Source organism: Berghia stephanieae, chromosome 2 (assembly GCF_034508935.2).
Source record: "Berghia stephanieae isolate SIO BIC M18660-M18661 chromosome 2, UCSD_Bste_1.3, whole genome shotgun sequence".
Classification (NCBI taxonomy): Eukaryota; Metazoa; Mollusca; class Gastropoda; order Nudibranchia; family Aeolidiidae; genus Berghia; species Berghia stephanieae.
In genome coordinates this window covers 70,187,278-70,204,777 of record NC_088361.1, presented here as the reverse complement: position 1 = coordinate 70,204,777, position 17,500 = coordinate 70,187,278, and the positions used below count along the sequence as shown (strand labels likewise).

Below are 17,500 nucleotides of genomic sequence, written 5' to 3'. Positions count from 1 at the left end.
ACTACAGACAAATGAGATAGTGGCATTGTTAATGTGAATACACAAAAACATTGATGGGGCAGTAAGTAGTGTATTCCTTTGTATTTAATATTCACCCCTCCTTATAAAGGAGCACACTACTTCCTGTCCCATCAATGTTTTTGTTTATTCACCTTAACAACACCACTATCACATTATCTCATTCGTCTGTACTGTTTCATTCATCCTGATTTGTATGATAAAGGGGAAACCCGAAACGTCCACCTTATCTGTTTTCGTTTATTAAATTGAAGCTCACATTCAATTTTACATTGTTATTTATTTCGTCGAGCTTTGAGCAACATTTACATAACTGAAATTCAAAGCGTCTAGAACGTAGCAAAAAGTGTATGCAGACCAGGGTGGGGATGACAATTTTATTACAATCTTTTCTCTTTTTTTTTCTTTTTGTTTGTAATTTTTATTTTTATCTGCTCTATTTCAGCACGTTCTGTGTTGGCTGAGAGACGATTTATACTGTCATCTGCTACCTCGTCGGGCACAAGCATAAACACCAATACAAACACAGATACAAGCAACAGCTTGCATTCCCCTATTGAGATAGAGGACGTTCAAATACATATACGAAGACCAATACTTCAAGCCACGGCCAATAACAAACATGACGACAACAGCAACTCGGCAACGTTACCCATAAACCGTATTGCCAGCTTTAAAGACAAGAACAGTTCTGTAAAAGAACCAGTTTGTCTAAATACTGAGATTGAAATCGACACTGTCCACACTACCTTTAATATGCGAGACAGGGACGATTACTCGTGTCTTAACGCAGCCTACGTCAACACATCACCAGTTCTTTCCCCTTTCCATCGAGCTAACAGTGAGAAAACGAAAGGTGCAGGTTTTCGAAAAGTTGGCCGAAGCAGTAGTTTTGAGCAAAGAAAAGGACAGAACAGCCACACGTCTGAACAAGGAAATGACAATACGCCTTCATATTCAACATTTGGGTCTGTTGACTTTACGCTTTGGCCATATCACAGTGTGGATAGATATTACAGACGGAATACCAAATATGGCCATGAGAAATTCATTCTGGCATACGGTAGTAGCAGTGCTTTTCAAAAGGACGAAGAGGTGGAAAGTTTTAAATGTTGATGGACTCATTTTAAAGCATAAAGAATGTTTGATACGCAAATCAATTATTTGGAAATAATCATGAATCCCTCCACCCCCCGACCTTGACATTGCCATTGAATGTAACTGTAAAATGTAAATTGATACTCGCGTACAGTTTTAACATATTCAATAGGGAACAATAGTGTGTTGTCAAAATGATGGTTCCAATATCCTTGGAAGTGTAAAACCAATCATCCGGAGGACTGGATACATACATTTTGCAACATATCTTCTGGTTTCAGAGTGATTGCATCTTATTTTCTATCTTAAATAAATGCTGGTCGTCAATAAAGATCATCCATCCTCGCTCTTTTACTTCCCCTAATCATAAAACTCTGCCTACACATCCTGCTACTAAAATTAGTTAGGCCACCTTACGATTCAATATGTAACCTATTCATTGTTTATGTGTTTGTGCCGAGAACTGGTTACCTACTTCCAAGGAGTTTTGAAAGGGGGAAAGGAAGGTGTGACGTCATTACTTCTGCTTCTATGTCTTCTTTTCTTCTAGGAACATGTCATGTGGAGCAAAATCTCAACGTAAAACTGCGCAAGAGACGCCTACTTAGCTACTTTTTTTGTGTGATTGTGTGCTATGTCAACATTATCCGTCTCAGTCTATTGTGGGAAGTCTTCCAGGGTAATGCGTGTTGAAAGAATTATTCAGTGACGCAACGTTAAGCGAAGTTTTCCTATCTCATTTCCTGCATTCATAACATCGCTAGCAAATATAACGTACAGGCTCCATTCCTCTCTAACGCCGTCGCCATAAAAGATGACAAACAATTTTTACAACAGTAACAAAGCTCACCTTTGACTGCCATAAATTAAAAAGTATTTATTCCGATGGAACTAAGTTTATTATGTGACTCCTCGTTTCAATCTCAGAATCATCTTCGGGCCAACCAATTGCGGAAACGCCATTTTAAAGCTAAGATTTAATATATGAATTCCATAATTGGGTTCGGGTGTCAGACTTGCATATATGTATATGTCGTATTATTAAGATTTTTAAAAAAAAGATTAGGTTGACCACTAAAGATTTTATATTTGGGACAGTAAAGATTTATTACTATTACTATTACTATCACTATTACTATAAAGCCGACATAGGGTAGGGTGTTCCAATTCCGACACCCAAAATGGCCCTCTCGGTTTAATGACCTCTAATGGCCGCACACCGAGAGTAATTGTGAAAATAACTGTTGCATATGTTTCAAACGCCATTAAGCTAAAGTTTTAGATAAAATACGTGTCCATTATCAGCCTTAATTTATGTGTTAGGCCTCGATTTATGGGGCCTAGTCACTTGTTCCAATTCAAACAGCCTGTGTTCCAGTTCGGACACCCTGTGATCCAATTCAAACACCCCGTTGTGGCAATTCAGACACCCCGTTGTCCCAATTCGGACCCCTCTTTGAAAATTAAGACACCCCTTGTAACAAATCTGACATGATCATCTGAGGCATTCAAAAATACTTAAAATGCAATCGACTAAGTAGACGAACCTAAAGGCATTGAACAAAAACGAGTAAAACGGCTTCAAAAATATTTTTAGAAGTTCTTTTCCTCATTTTTGTACAATACTACTTCTTTACAGTACACAGCTTCCAGTGGTTTAGTGTTCCACTAGACTAGCCTAACCAGCCAAGTGCAAAGCCACTTCCGATAACTCAGCCACAAGGAGACTGGTATCGATCACGGTTACAGTTGAGTTTTAATTCGAACCCCTCTGTTTATTCAGAAGTGATTCGCTAACTGACCTTAGCAATAATTGGGTAGATGGGTCTGTTACATCTGGCGGAAAGTACTTCGCGAAAGATTTGCGTCCTATAAAAAGGATAGCGCAAGTGCCAGTTGAACAATATGGCAACCAGGATGAACTCTTGCTAAGTGTGTTTGATGGCTCTTAAGGACTATATTTAAAATGAAACTATGAATATTTTAGTTGCAATTCTGTTAATTATTCAAATTCATTGTTTGTAAAGAAAACAATTATTTATATTCCGAAGAACCTTCAAATTTTTTAAAAAATTAGAATCAAAAGTAAAACAACAACAACAACAACAACGACAACGACAACAACAACAAAAGAGCGCAAATCGAAACAAACGATGATTTATAATGATATTTCATTATTTTCTGGACCAAGGCATTAGGTTGCTTCCTCCTACTTTTCTTCTCAAAATTTTCTTTCCCTTTCTGAGTCCTTTCTAATTTATTCCTTTTTTTTTCTTCTCATCCTATAACATACTTTCAAAAACTTATCCAATGTTTCTTTGATTACAGCATCTGACGTAAAGATTCGGTGTTAGCTATTACTGGGTCTAACGGGGCTCGATGAAGAACCATTGGGGACATCAAATAACTCAGAAAGACAGGCATTCCACGTTGATGACGGTTTTGATATTTGTAAGGGTGTAGGTATAGCTTTGGGGACCAGCAAGGGTGTAGATGTTCCACAGGAGTAGTAATGACACCGTCATCTTCAGACATAGATAGACCTCGTCTGACGCCACTCTGATTGATGGGAGAAGTATTGTGTTGTCGACAAGGTCGGCATTAAAGGGGAAAATACCCGTTGCTTCAAAGGCTGTTGTAATCAAATCTGGCCTCATTGGTTTTTTCCAACATTTTGTTGAAAAGCTTGGGCCAAGTTGTTTTATTAATAACACTCTAATGATTTTCAGATATGAATTCCGTACATCTCTCCTGTAATGTTTGTAAGGCCCCGAAAACAACTTTGTCCAAAGGTTGCAGCACCTGTGTGATGTGAGGAGGGAGAGCTAAAATGACAATATTTTCCTGTCTTGCCAGTTGCAGGTGCTCCACAACTTCATGGCTACTGTGTGAATCAAGGAGAAGTAGTTGTGGTCAATGAGGGCGGCAATTGGGTAGGAAGACGTTTCTAAACCATTCTTCCCACAAAATGTCGCACATCCATGCGTTTTCTTGAAAAGTCCATAGCGTGTTTAGCGGAGCATCTTGTACAGCAAAAGACTGTACAGACTGCAAGGTGTTACCCTTTACTATACAAAATGGATGCATAGCCGTACCTGTCGCATTTGTACAGACAAGCGTATTAATTTTATCCTTGTTGTTTGACGTTTTTGGCTGCAATGTTTGTGTACCTTTGACGGCAATGGCATGTGCAGGAACATGAGAAAATTGCAATCCAGTTTCGTCGCAGTTCCAAATTGCATGTGGCTTGTCGTGAAGATCAAGTTTGTCCAACACAAGTCACAGCCCTGGAAATAATTTCCCACGACTACTGAACGCATTGTTAGCAACCTATTGGCAGCACATGCCTCTGGTTTCCTTTAACGAAAAGAATAAGGGTTTCTAAATGAAGCACATCTTGTAAAAGTGTGAAACTTATGCAATTAAACAGATACAACTTTTACGACTCATAGTTTTAATGCAAGAGCCAGGTGCCTTGTAAATCATCATCATCATCATTATCATCATCATCTTCATCATCATCATCATCATCATCATCATCATCATCATCATCATCATCATCATCAGCATCAGCATCATCATTTTATATACGGTTGGAATGAGCATGGATGATAGAGAATAATTATATGTGTCGGTTATATTGTCCATTTTTTATCTTATGGTTTACTCGGGAAATCCTGATTTTAGCGAGCGCCAATATTCCTTTGAGGGAATACCGTCTTTGAATTGATTTCCTGTCATCTCTAGAGACCTCACCAGTCTCCCGACTTTATACAGCAGCTGCTGTTTTATGATTGGGAATCCAGCTATCGATGAGAACACGATTTATTTTGTCAACCATCGCTGACTCTACCTCATAGGGAAAGGTCAACCCCCCCCCCCCCCCCCCCCCCCGGTTTGATTCCAATTTTGTTTTTGCCTTGTTTGCAGGTAATGAGTGTACTGCGTGATATATTAAACAGTTTGGAAGCTTTTTTTTTTTTGTAGATAAAACGGAACTGTGGATATGTTCCAAAGCCGACTTGAGGTTATCCTCTGAATAAGGCTTGATGGCCTTTACTTTTCCCATTCTGAAAAACAAAAATAAAAGAGAGAAAACTGCTAATATGAATGTTAGGATCTAACATAATTTCAATTTCGGTTTGAGCAATTGAAGTGTATGATTTTGACAGAGATGAAACCTAATTTAGGAGAAACGCCCTGACCCCACACATTTGCAAGCGAATTTGCCGAAACCGGTCCGACTTATTTAAGCACAGATATCAGTGGGGGTTTTTGTTTTGTTTTTAAGGTCATCATCATATAATATTTATTAAACATTTCCAGTCATATCCTGACGTCGCCATCTCTCGACTCTCATCAGCCTAGAATATTCAGATGGCGACCTTTTATAAAGTAATTCCCAATTCCATTGTATTTATTTTCCAACAATTGTCTCCACTTTATTATATTTCACTTTCTATACTGCATTACACAGTTCCTCCCCGCCTCCCCTCTTTTGACTTAATTAATTACGCACCTTTTATAAATGTCTATTGTTCTATTTTAATTCGTGCTTCCTTACTAAGGAGCATACTAATTTCCTGCCCATCAATATTTTGTTTATTCATCTTAACTACGCCACTATCACATTATCTCATTCGTCTGTAGTGTTTCATTCATCCAGTTTTGTTGATAAAGCGGAAAACCGAAACGTCTATTCTATCTGTTTTCATATATTAATTTGAAGCTTACATTCAATTTTACATTGTTATTTGTGCCCTGGGATAAGGATAGGAACAGCACTTGTAGGCCTTTGCTCAGGAAAATTCAGGAGAAGGAAATCGAATGAGGTTCTTGACTTACCCTTAGGTACACTTACCCCTGACCTATATTTCTACATACTTGCCAATGCAAACTGACATAAAATATGGGTCAACCTAAGAATAAAAAGAGGAGTTAGTGAAAAATTAAGAACTTAAATTTTTTATTGCCCCCCCCCCCCCCCCCTTCCTAAACAACCCAGTTGCAATAAACAAATTCCATCGCATGTCAGATATATAATTTCTTCGCTACTTTAGATGTGCCAATTTTATTGGGAGGCGTTCCGAAAGCTCCTCGTGCTAAGGGGGGGGGGGGGGGGGGCAAGAGATAAAGGTAATATAATATACTACCTTTATCTCTTGCCCCCCTAGCTTATGGAAGGTCTCCCTAAATATCTATTGTTCTATTTTAATTTGTGCTTCCTTACAAAGGAGTATACTATTCCCTGTCCATCAATGTTTTTGTTTATTCATCTTAACAACGCCACTACCACATTATCTCATTTGTCTGTAGTGTTTCATTCATCCTGTTGTTTTGTTGATAAAGGGGAAACCCATTTTATATGTTTTCGTATATTATATTGAAGCTTACATTCAATTTCACATTGTTATTTATTTCTTCGAGCTTCGAGCAGCACCATTTACAATATCCCTGGGGACAGAGTGGCTGAGCAGTGGTAGGCCTAGCCTATTGCTAATCCTAGTGCAGGAGCCTGGACCATGTGGACTATGTAGTGTTTAGTGGAAGAAACACTAAAAAGAATACGTACAAAAGGGAGTTCTTAACTTATTCACTAAAGCCGGTTTCCTTTCTCTTATAAATTTCTTCCATTAACGAGCCATCAATTCGTCAAAAAGTTAGTATAAACGTAACATTAAATACGTAATAGAAGTTTGGCTAGGAGAGTAGACCTCTAAGTTACAGAAAGTCAAGCATTTAGCGTCATCAATTCCATGTTTAGGCTAATCGAAATGGAAAAAAGATAAGGAAAAAATATCTGAATTGCAACAACACGATGTCTGATTTTGAACAGCAGGGTGTCTGAATTTGATCAACTGGGTGTCAGAATTTGAACAACTGGGTGTTCGAATTGAAACAACTGGGTGTCTGAATTGGAACAACTGGGTGTCTGAATTGGAACAACTGGCTGTCTGAATTAGAACTAGTGGTGATTTGGTAGCAAACGTTTTCAATGTCTATTTTAATAAACATTTTAAATATATAGATATTCGATAAATACTCATTTATTGATTCCAGATGATGTTCGACCTCACAAAATTCAAAACAAAATGAGAAAAATCCTTTTCAATTGTACGAATTTATATTGCAAATATTGTTGCTTCATATTGCTACTTCGACTTAAGATGCCTCGAATTCGTGAAAAAGCGATGGGAGAGGCTCGTACCCGATCTTCCGAGTGAGACAAGGAGTTTAAGAGACGATTTATTTAATTAGAAATAACGGAAAATCTCTGAAATTAACTTAAATATATCATGTAGTTATTTATGGCTGTGTTAAATTGGAGCTCAGCTCGATGTCACAATTCTTATTAATTAAATTTAGGCGTTAAAACAGATGGTGAATACGGTAGGGTGTTCGAATTGGAACACTCTCCGAATTTGAGCACCCCACCCAAAAAACTTTTTTGTAGTTGGTGAGTCACATAGGTACTATAAATTATTTTAACAATTGTGTTTCTACTTCGACTGCATACCTGAATAAACTGATATTTAAAATCATTAGTGAATTTCATTCAATCCATAGGCTAATTTCTCAAATTATAATTCTCTTTCAAGTTGGAGACTTTGTTGTTTTCACCAAGAGAGCAAGAACACCCACAAGACTCTAGTTTCAAAGATCGCGTTACCAAAATACTGCATGATGTTTTGACTACTCTTAAAAAACCATCCAGAAAAAATGACAACGTGGGACACGTTTTAAGAAAGGAGTAGATAACAATTTTAAAATGGAGTTGGCACTTCCTTTTATTTACAAAGAAACATGATGTGAACGTTTCTGGGTTGTCCTTTCTTTCTTTCTTCTCTTAATTTACAAACAACTTCTGGTTTATTGTCGCAAATGTAGTCGTCTTGGTGTTCTACATTGCTATATATGGTAATGAATTACTCACTCACTTCACTCAATCCCATGACCGGATGGTCGTCCGGGGGACTTGCGTGAAGCAGAAGTTACAGTCTTCCTCCATGCCTGTCTGTTTCTAGCCCTATGTAGCAGCTCCGGAACCGACATCTCTGTCCATTCTTTATATTGTCCAGCCACATCTTCCTTTGGCGCTCTCTTCTGCGCTGGCCTTCGACTGTGCCCTCTAGGACTGTCCTGCTCAGGCTATCGTGTCGAGTATGGTGTCCAAACCAAGACAGTTTTCTGCGCTTCACAGTCACTAGAAGAGGTTCTTGTGGGCCTGCCCGAGCTTCTATTTCTTCCAGGACGTCTTCGTTTGTGCGATGCTCCGTATATGACACGCGTAGCAGTCTTCTACAGCACTTGCTTTCAAACGCCCTTATGCGCCGTTGTGCATCCATTGTAAGTGTCCAGGCTTCGCATCCGTACAACAAGGTTGACAACACCAGTGATTTATACAGTTTGAGTCATCATTGATGTTGCCATTGCAATTCTCTTTCGAATTTCAATTGTGAAACATCACTATACAAAAGAAAGGCAATTTACCTGGGGTAAGTGGATCTAAAATTCCTTCATCTCAATGTCTCCTTTCTGACAAAAGATCCCAGGCTGGACCCATGCAAGTCAAATAAATGACCAATGCCATGCATCCCCATTATAGATCTATGACAAAAAACATGGGTAACAAAAGATCCCAAAGAGTCCGTTTAATCATGGTGGCAAATGGGACGGAGTTCGGATTTATCCAAGAGGAAACAAAAAGCTTAGCGTATATAATATCCTAGAGGGAACAAAAAGTTTAGCTTTAGGTTTATTCAAGAGGAAACAAAAAGCTTTGCGTTTAGATTTATAAAAGAGGAAATAAAGAGCTTAGCGTTAGATTTAACCAAGAGGGAGCAAAAAGCCTAGCGCTTAGATTTATAAAAGAGGAAATAAAGAGCTTAGCGTTAGATTTAACCAAGAGGGAGCAAAAAGCTTAGCGCTTAGATAAAACCAAGAGGAAACAAAAATGTTTAGCGCTTAAAGATATCTAAGAGGGAACAAAAAAAAGCCTAGATAAGATATATCCAAGAGGGAGCACACAAAAAAGCCTAGCGCCTAGATATATCCAAGAGGAAACACACAAAAAAAGCTTAGCGCCTGGATATATCCAAGAAGGAACACACAAAAAAGCTTAGCGCCTAGATATATCCAAGAGGAAACACAGAAGCTTAATGCTTTGATAAATCCAAGAGAGAATGAAAAAACTTAGCGCTTAATACCCAAGAGGGAAAGAAAAAGCTTAGCGCTTATAATATATATATATATATATATATATATATATATATATATATATATATATATATATGAGCCAAGGTCAAAAGGTGCCAATTTTTTTTCTCAAAATAAAAGTGACATAATAGTCCATTCATGTTTCTATATGTGTAGCAAAAACCCTGTACTTCATGAATCAAAGGCCCTTTAGATAACTTTAAGGTCTAACGCAGCATAATATCGTCAACAATACCTATAGGTTGTCGGTGTCACCTGTGCCCGGTGACACCAAAATGAAACAAAAAACTCTATAACCAAATGATTTTTGTTGAGTATCAAACTTTATTTAGTAAGTTATAGACAAAAAGACACAATCAACAACAATCACAGTACAATAATATTACCAACTATTGGAGAAAATGTTTCTTTTTGGTGTCATCGGTCACAAGCAACATAGAATGCAAATATATTATTTCATAAAAATGTTTATACATTAACAAAAACAACAATATTGCATATGTTTATTACCAGCAATGTCCAGAAAGTTTTGGAATAAAATGTTGGGAAATAATGTGACCAAAGCATATCTTATTTAGCCGCATTGTGTCACTTGTGACATTAGACCGATGACACCATTACTTATGTCACAAGCAATACCAAATTGCAATTTCGACAATATATCATTGATTTCAGTCAAACCAGTGTAATAATCACAGTTAAATATGAAATTTAATAATATATTCAGAAATCAAAGACTTCAAAAATAGAAATATGCATGGAAATTAGAGCATCTGAATGTGACTTGTGACATAAGACCGGTGACACCATTACTTATGTCACAAGCAACACCAAATCACACTTTCGTCCATAATATATCATTATTTTCAGTCAAAAAAGCACAATAACCTACTCTAAAATGAAATTCAATAATATGTTAAGAAACTAAATACTTTCAACTTGGAAATATACTTAGAAATTAGTAATACCATTGTTGCTATTACTTTGGTCAAAATCGGCACTAGAACGCAATTTCCCTCAATAAATCAAGAATAGCAACTGAGCACATGTAATATAGCCTGTTAAATGACATTTCAAGCTTTGAAGAACATGAAAACAGAAATACATTAGAAACTTCAAACTTAAGTGTCACCTGTGACATTTTAACCGATGACACCAATGGTCACAAAAAGTACCAGAAGTCACACAAACACTAGATAAATATCAGCCATGGTAATGAATTCATGTAACCATACGGTAACCATCACCCTACTGCTCAAATCTGCTAGTTTGTAGTAATTTAGTGTGTTAATAGTAAATCAAATCAAATTTCTTGACAACCCTTCTTTTATCTGGATTCGTCAAAAGCTTGAGTTTTGTCTTTTTCTTGATTGATACAACCCTGAAACATAAAAAGTTAGAATTACAAGGAAATAATTAATTGTGTCAAAATCACAGTCTTATGTGAGGTATCATATTTGTAAATAGAATAACAGCTGAAAACATAATTTTTTGGTTGTACTTTGTAATATCCAATATCAAGTGTTGCTTGTGACAATGTAAAATAGAGATGACACCAAAGTTCAACTTACCTTTTCTGCCTGGAGCCACGCTGGAAAGGCAAATGAAAGTGCTGCACTTCAAAGACTGGTAATATATTTGGGAACTAAAAAGCTCAGCGCTTAGCAGATATATCTAATAGGGAATTTTAAAAAGCTCAGCGCTTAGGTATCTCTAATAGGGAACAAAAAAAAGAAATGACCGAGAACAATAGTATGACGTAAAATCTTCCTCACTTCCGATTTTAAGCTCCATTTTTTCAACAATTTAGCATGAATTTTTCATGACATGATGCAATCTACATAAAGACTTGTTATCAAGAGACTATTTAAAGTGATTCTTTACTCTAAAGACACATTTGGGCTCAGTGTATGAAATGGAAATATTATTAATTCGTGGAAATGAGCTATATAAATATCCATATTTATGTATATTTATTTTTGTCCAAAAAATAATTGAGAAATGAAGACAACGAAGAAATTACGTCACGACTTATGTTTTCAATTATTTGGGGGGGGGGGGGGGGGGGGTTAAAGCATTTCATTGTGACCCGCTAAGTCCCTGGTTGGGCCCACTTCAGACACTTCCATTTTTTTCCTTGGGCAAAATCATTAGATCCCAAATTCTCACTTCAGACAACACGAGTGAATTCTGTCAACATCAGAAGTTTGTTTGATGGAATATCTATATTCCTCATTGACATGCCTAGACGACGACATCTGACGAAGGACTAATTTAATTTTTATAAGATTTTTCAGTAATTTAGCGTCACGTCTCTTTACTCACATTCTCTCACCGTACTCAGGTGTAAAATGAGTACATGTCTGTTAACAGCTTTGTCTGTGTGAGAGAAAAAAGGTAATATCGCCTAACAGGCGTCCTATCTCGTCCTACATGTTAAGTGATGCTGTTGACTCCGGACTCCTTGTAAAGAGCTTTGAGCACGATTAGTGGACATTATGGTATATAAAACCTCAGGTTTATGTGACCTATCGTATCAAAACGGTATTTTGTAGGGATGAACCTGACCTCCAAAACTGAATTTAGAATTAAATGATAAGAAATACTTTCTTTGATGCTTTTGCAATGTAGAATTGTATTTATTCTCCACCATAACAATGGGAGCGATCTATATTCATGTTTTCGTTTAACCCAGTCATCAATCACATGATTTGTTGCTGTCCAACGTTTGGATGCTTCTTAACAAATGTAAACACGCTGTTTTGTTAATGAAAATTGTACACATACTCATATGTCATTCTGAACAAAATGACCAATTGTGATTCTAGATATTTCAAAAGCTGTGAATACTTTTCACTTTGTGGGTCATTTTGAGCACACTTTGCAATATGACCAATGACTTCGAGCACATGGAAAGGTAATATAAATCATGCCCATTAGATTGAAATAACCTAAAGTTTTGTATTTGAGGCAAGAGATTCAATGGAAGCGATCTATATTCATGTTTTCATCCAACCAGGTCATCAATCACATGATTTGTTGCTGTCCAATGATTGGATATTTCTTAACAAATGCAAACACGCTGCTTTGTTTACAAATGTTATATACCCATGTGTCAAGCTGAATCAAATGACCAATCGTGATGTTAGATATTTAAAAAGCTGTGAACATTTTTCACAAAATGGGTCACAAGCAAGATCGTGGTGCAAATTTGAGAAGTATTTTTAGTCCTGTTACAAAAGTTAGAAAGCGAGGAACAATTCTTGGCTAATCACTGTGTATGTACTTCCATATGAACGCAATAAGCAAAGGACTTATTATTTTTGACATGAGAAAAATATCTCATAGGAGGCCCTCTATAGTAGTAGATTTTTGACCAATCTAAACATGGAATTTATGACTGACAAAAAAAAAAAACAATTTAAAAAAATAATAATAAACTTCCCTTTATTTATCCCATAGGGGAAATTTGTCTCTAGGGTCTATCCAAGGGAAGACTGGAATAACCCAAGCGTCAACCGCAGTGCAGTGCTGCAAATTGAGCTAGAGCGAGGCGACTTGCTCAAGGCCACACAGAGCAGCGGCGGGTGATCGAACTCGGTACCTTTCGGGTACGAAGCAAAGACCGTACCGCTGAGCCACGCTGCCCTTTCACACGTGCTAGGACAAACATACATAAACCTTTCTCTGATTATTCTTATTTTTTTGTATATACCATATGTGTTATCACACGATTTTCTCGATCAGAACATTTAAGCTTACACATAGTTTTCTGTGTTGGTTCTATTGATCAATACGAAGAACAGAGGGTAATTTATCTAGTCACGTGCCATCGATAGTAAAGCCTGTGTAGTTCGCTCTGGTTACCAATCACTGTCGCTGTATATATTATGATTACTGTCCGAGAGGCGTGGTTATCTCGGTGTCTATTTTACGCAGCAATAAAGAGATTAGTCCACAGTCCTTATGTTCTCTAAACTACGGTTATATTATTGTAATTCCCCGACTTTTTGGTCTTTCTGTTTCGAAAACCAAACGAATGCATGCAGTCGGTGCAAAACCATAGAGGTAGATTGATTTTTTTTTTAACGAAAAAGAGGGATTATAAAAAGTCCATTCCTCTCCGTGTGATTTATCGATACTTCACACCAACCAGAAATCATATATTTATTATCACATGTAACGTAAGAAAAATTCATAGTATCTAGCTTTAGGCAAATTATCACTCACTTCAGTAGTTTAAAAAGAACAAAATACCAATAACGAAATGTTTCGGGCTCAAACCACTTCTTCAGTCAATGACAAATTATTTATTTATTTACTTATTCATCTAATTGTCATAAAAGTCTCTGATCGCAAATGATATTGACGAACACCAGCATATGAAATTTTAGATTCTAACTTGAACTTGAACTTGTTAAAATTGATAACAAACTTGAGCTGTTCATTTGTTGCAAATTCGTTTGAGAATTACTGTTAAGACAACAAGGCATGAACAACCATCTGACTGGATGGAGTTCCCGACCTCAAGGCAGGGAGGGACTTGCTGTGTCTTCTATCCCCCTGTATCTGTTTTTCAATTGCTTTCTGTCTTTGTCTTTGAATGAGATTACTTGGTTTTGCCCTGACACTGGCCGGAGTGTTTGGTTCGGAGGGAAGCAGTCGAATGTATGGTTATAGTTTTGAGAGATCATAATTTTTTTCCTTGTAAATCATTTCTCTCTGATATACTGTACTGTTATTTTTTTTTAACATATGATTTTTAAACATTTGAGTGTATTCCTCTTAGTGGGATCTTGTGCTGGTGTCTGGGTGAAACTTGTAGGTGATCTCAAACTAAGTACACTGATAGTGTTCTCTTGGAATCTACATCTGTTTCCTATTTGAACCATTTCCCTTATGTCTTACTTTTTCCTCACGTCCTTTTAACTGTACATCTAGAATGTTTTTACTTTCCAATTTGCTTCCGCTTTACTGGCGCTGATATGACCTAAATGTGTTGCAAGCGCCGAAAAACCATTTAAAATATTAAAAAACAACTATTATCTGATTGTTTACGCGATATGATTAATTAAGAACTGTAAACAATTTCTGTTTAAATCAAGAAATAAGAATCACCTTCATGTAAAACAATGATTTTGTACTTTACATATTGCGGGTCGCACATCTAGTCTAGTGAGGTTATTTGAATAAAGTTCATTCCCAAGGACACAAAATAGAGGTTACAGTGACCACGCCCAGCATCGTTGGACAAGAAGACGAGTCGTCGTACTCCTGAGACTTTTTCCGAATTATTTTGACACTCCTTTTTAAATTCTAGTAGAGACTCGCAATATTTGCGGTGAAATAAAGGCTTTCACGAACAAGAACGCAGCTATTTTAATTATAACACCACAGTATTGTGTAAATTAACATACACCGAGACAAATCTTTTGAGTTATCAACGATCAAAATCGGTCCGGTAATAACGTCTATAGGTGCGCGCAAAGGAATTCAACAACCGGGCGGCCAGATAACAATTCCCAAAATCAAACTACCTATTATTATGCCCTAGCGAATGTAGACACCGTTTTTACGTTCTCTCATGTGTGAAAATCACAGACTTATGTGGTGAAAATAAATTAAATAATCAAAGGACCGATCATTATGGCAAGCAGATATTCGAAATAACCAATTGAACCCATGGTTTACAGAATTACCCTTTATTTAGAAAGGTTTGCAAGTTACTCGTATAACATTGTCTAAAAAATAGTTTTATAATGTTTAGATTTGTCAGTAATTCTATGCCAGTTGGCGAAAATTTTAAATGGGCTGTACGGAACAATACTAACTCCCAACCCTATTTTGTTAAAGAATATATTGCCTTGCTTGAGTGAGTTGCGGGTGGCTAAATCTATTTTGTATTTCTTTGGCCTATTTTACATTATTTATAGCGTCTGGCCCTTACATATCTATACAGAGGTAATTAATGGGATACTATGACAGTTTTGCAACGACAGTTAAGTTCAGTTCACCACTTCTGGTTTAAAATGACCATTTAAATGGTCAAAACGGTCAGAAATAGGATCTGTTTTTGCTTTTATTCTGGATTTTAAAAATAGCATAAGCCTGAATCATGCATCCCCCCCCCCCCCCCCCCCCCCCCCATCATTTGACATGATATCGAATCTCCAATTTTTGACCCACATTATCAACACGGACAGGATCATAGCAGAGCACTCTTGATCTAATCTATTTTAATTATCTAGTTTGACCCGTATATTTGACCGAGAAATGAATAGAAACATTTCAGAGCTGTTGTTTCCTTTTGTCTTTATGTTGATTTCTAAAAATTTATCTTAAAAATCGGATTGATTTGTTTAGTGTGTTCTGTTTTGTATTTCGTTTTGTTTAATTATTTTTTCTTTTGTTTTTCTATTTTTAATTTTCTTTTTAATTTTCTTTAGCGTAATAAAATGTAAATATAATGAAAACGTGTATGAATGTATGAACAGTAACCGATGTTTAACCCATACCACTCTTCGTCGTTTCAAATGATTTTAAGTAAACGTTATAACAATAGACAATCTTTTGCAGACAATGTTGAATCCTCATTATTTATTGTAATTTTCATTTTATTATTTTTTCTCTTAATTTGGTTAATGTCAATTGACCTTATGACTAGAAATAAATAAAAAGAATAAATTCATTTGACCTTGAACGTCAGCTGATAGATGGGTCAAAAACGACTTGTACACATATGTAGGTCATACTTCCGAACCCACTTATGGGCCTAGTTTAACATTGTTGCCATGAAAAAAAATTTATTACACCATTAGATTGGATTATCAGACCGACAAATAAATGCATGACGGTCAAAAATAATAGTTACGAGTATGCCATAGAATGAATTAACACAACTATACAGCCTTTGTTATTGTGTGCATCGTCAGGTGTATCCTAAACATTTATGGCAACAAGCCAGATGTCGCTGAACTTTAATTGTTTGAACAAGTGGCATGTGTTAATAAACGGAATTTTCCACGACTATGGTAAACGCAATGGAATGCAAAAAAGGAAGAAATATTATAGATATACGCTTAATAATATTATTGTTATGGTAGTGGCGATACTATGTATTCGCGTTTTGTCAGTCAGACGAATGATTCACCATCGGCCGCTGTCACATCTAATTTATTTCCATTAGATCACTGCTAGCATTTATCGCGACTTTAATCATTGTGAATCATTGCTTTCAGTCTGTGAAGTTTATTTTGTTTGGGTTTTTTTACCTGTTAGTTTAAATCATTATTTGTGTTTAGTCGTGAAAGTAGAATAGGTTGTAATTCCATGTAAATCATTACTTGTGTTTATTCATGAAAGCAGATAAGAATTTCGACTTATCACACACAAAAATACAAATCAAGATTTGTTGACATGCTCTAATTGAGTAGTTTGTCAGTTTTATATTTGGGTCATTTATTATAGTTAGAATCTGGAGGCTTGCTTTGATAGTGTACGACCTGAATTAACATCGTTTATCAAACAACAGTTCATTATGGATATAATAGTGGATGGTGCTGGTCAACATGTTTTGTTTAACTGAACTAAACGTCGTTAAACAATAAATAATTAATTGCTTGTTTATCATGAGATTCTTCAGTTAACATTCAAAATAAATGGGAGCAGGAATAACAATAGACAGTGTCTTTTTTCGGAATAGTGCATAGTAGCTGTCATGCAAACAAGATTACGACATTGATTCGTTTTGACTGAGGGTAGGTAAAGATGGATTATGATGATGCTCAGATTTTGGGCAACATTGATCCACTTAACATAATATAATAGTGTACCTATTTATTCAGAGACTCTCTCTCTCTCTCTCTCTCTCTCTCTCTCTCTCTCTCTCTCTCTCTCTCTCTCTCTCTCTCTCTCTCTCCCTCTCTCTCTCCCTCCCTTTTTCCCTATCTATCTTTATAAAATAATATATATATATATATATATATATATATATATATATATCTGCCTATCTATTTCTATTTATCTTTATAGATTTATATATATATATATATATATATATATATATATATTTCACACACACACACACACACACACATGTATCTCTCTCTCTCTCTCTCTCTCTCTCTCTCTCTCTCTCTCTCTCTCTCTCTCTCTCTCTCTCTCACTC

General features: G+C 36.3%; 2 protein-coding genes across 3 annotated transcripts in view; both read left to right on the top strand.

Moving 5' to 3' along the window:
- The window catches only part of LOC144965442 (uncharacterized), a 14,149-nt gene extending 12,702 nt beyond the window's left edge, over window positions 1-1,447 (top strand). The window contains exon 9 of the mRNA XM_078900793.1: window positions 464-1,447. Coding sequence (XP_078756919.1) covers window positions 464-1,134 — 671 coding nt within the window. The 3' untranslated portion in view covers window positions 1,135-1,447. The remainder of the gene's footprint in view (window positions 1-463) is intronic.
- A 14,769-nt stretch (window positions 1,448-16,216) lies between these two features.
- LOC144965441 (arrestin domain-containing protein 17-like) overlaps window positions 16,217-17,500 on the top strand; it is a 20,141-nt gene continuing 18,857 nt past the window's right edge. Inside the window, exons 1-2 of one of the 2 annotated variants that reach the window (XM_078900791.1) lie at window positions 16,217-16,364; window positions 16,801-17,090. The gene's annotated coding sequence lies outside the window, so the exon portion shown is untranslated. Of the gene's footprint in view, window positions 16,365-16,459; window positions 16,571-16,800; window positions 17,091-17,500 lie in introns of those variants that run through there. The other variant, XM_078900790.1, reaches the window with a different exon arrangement.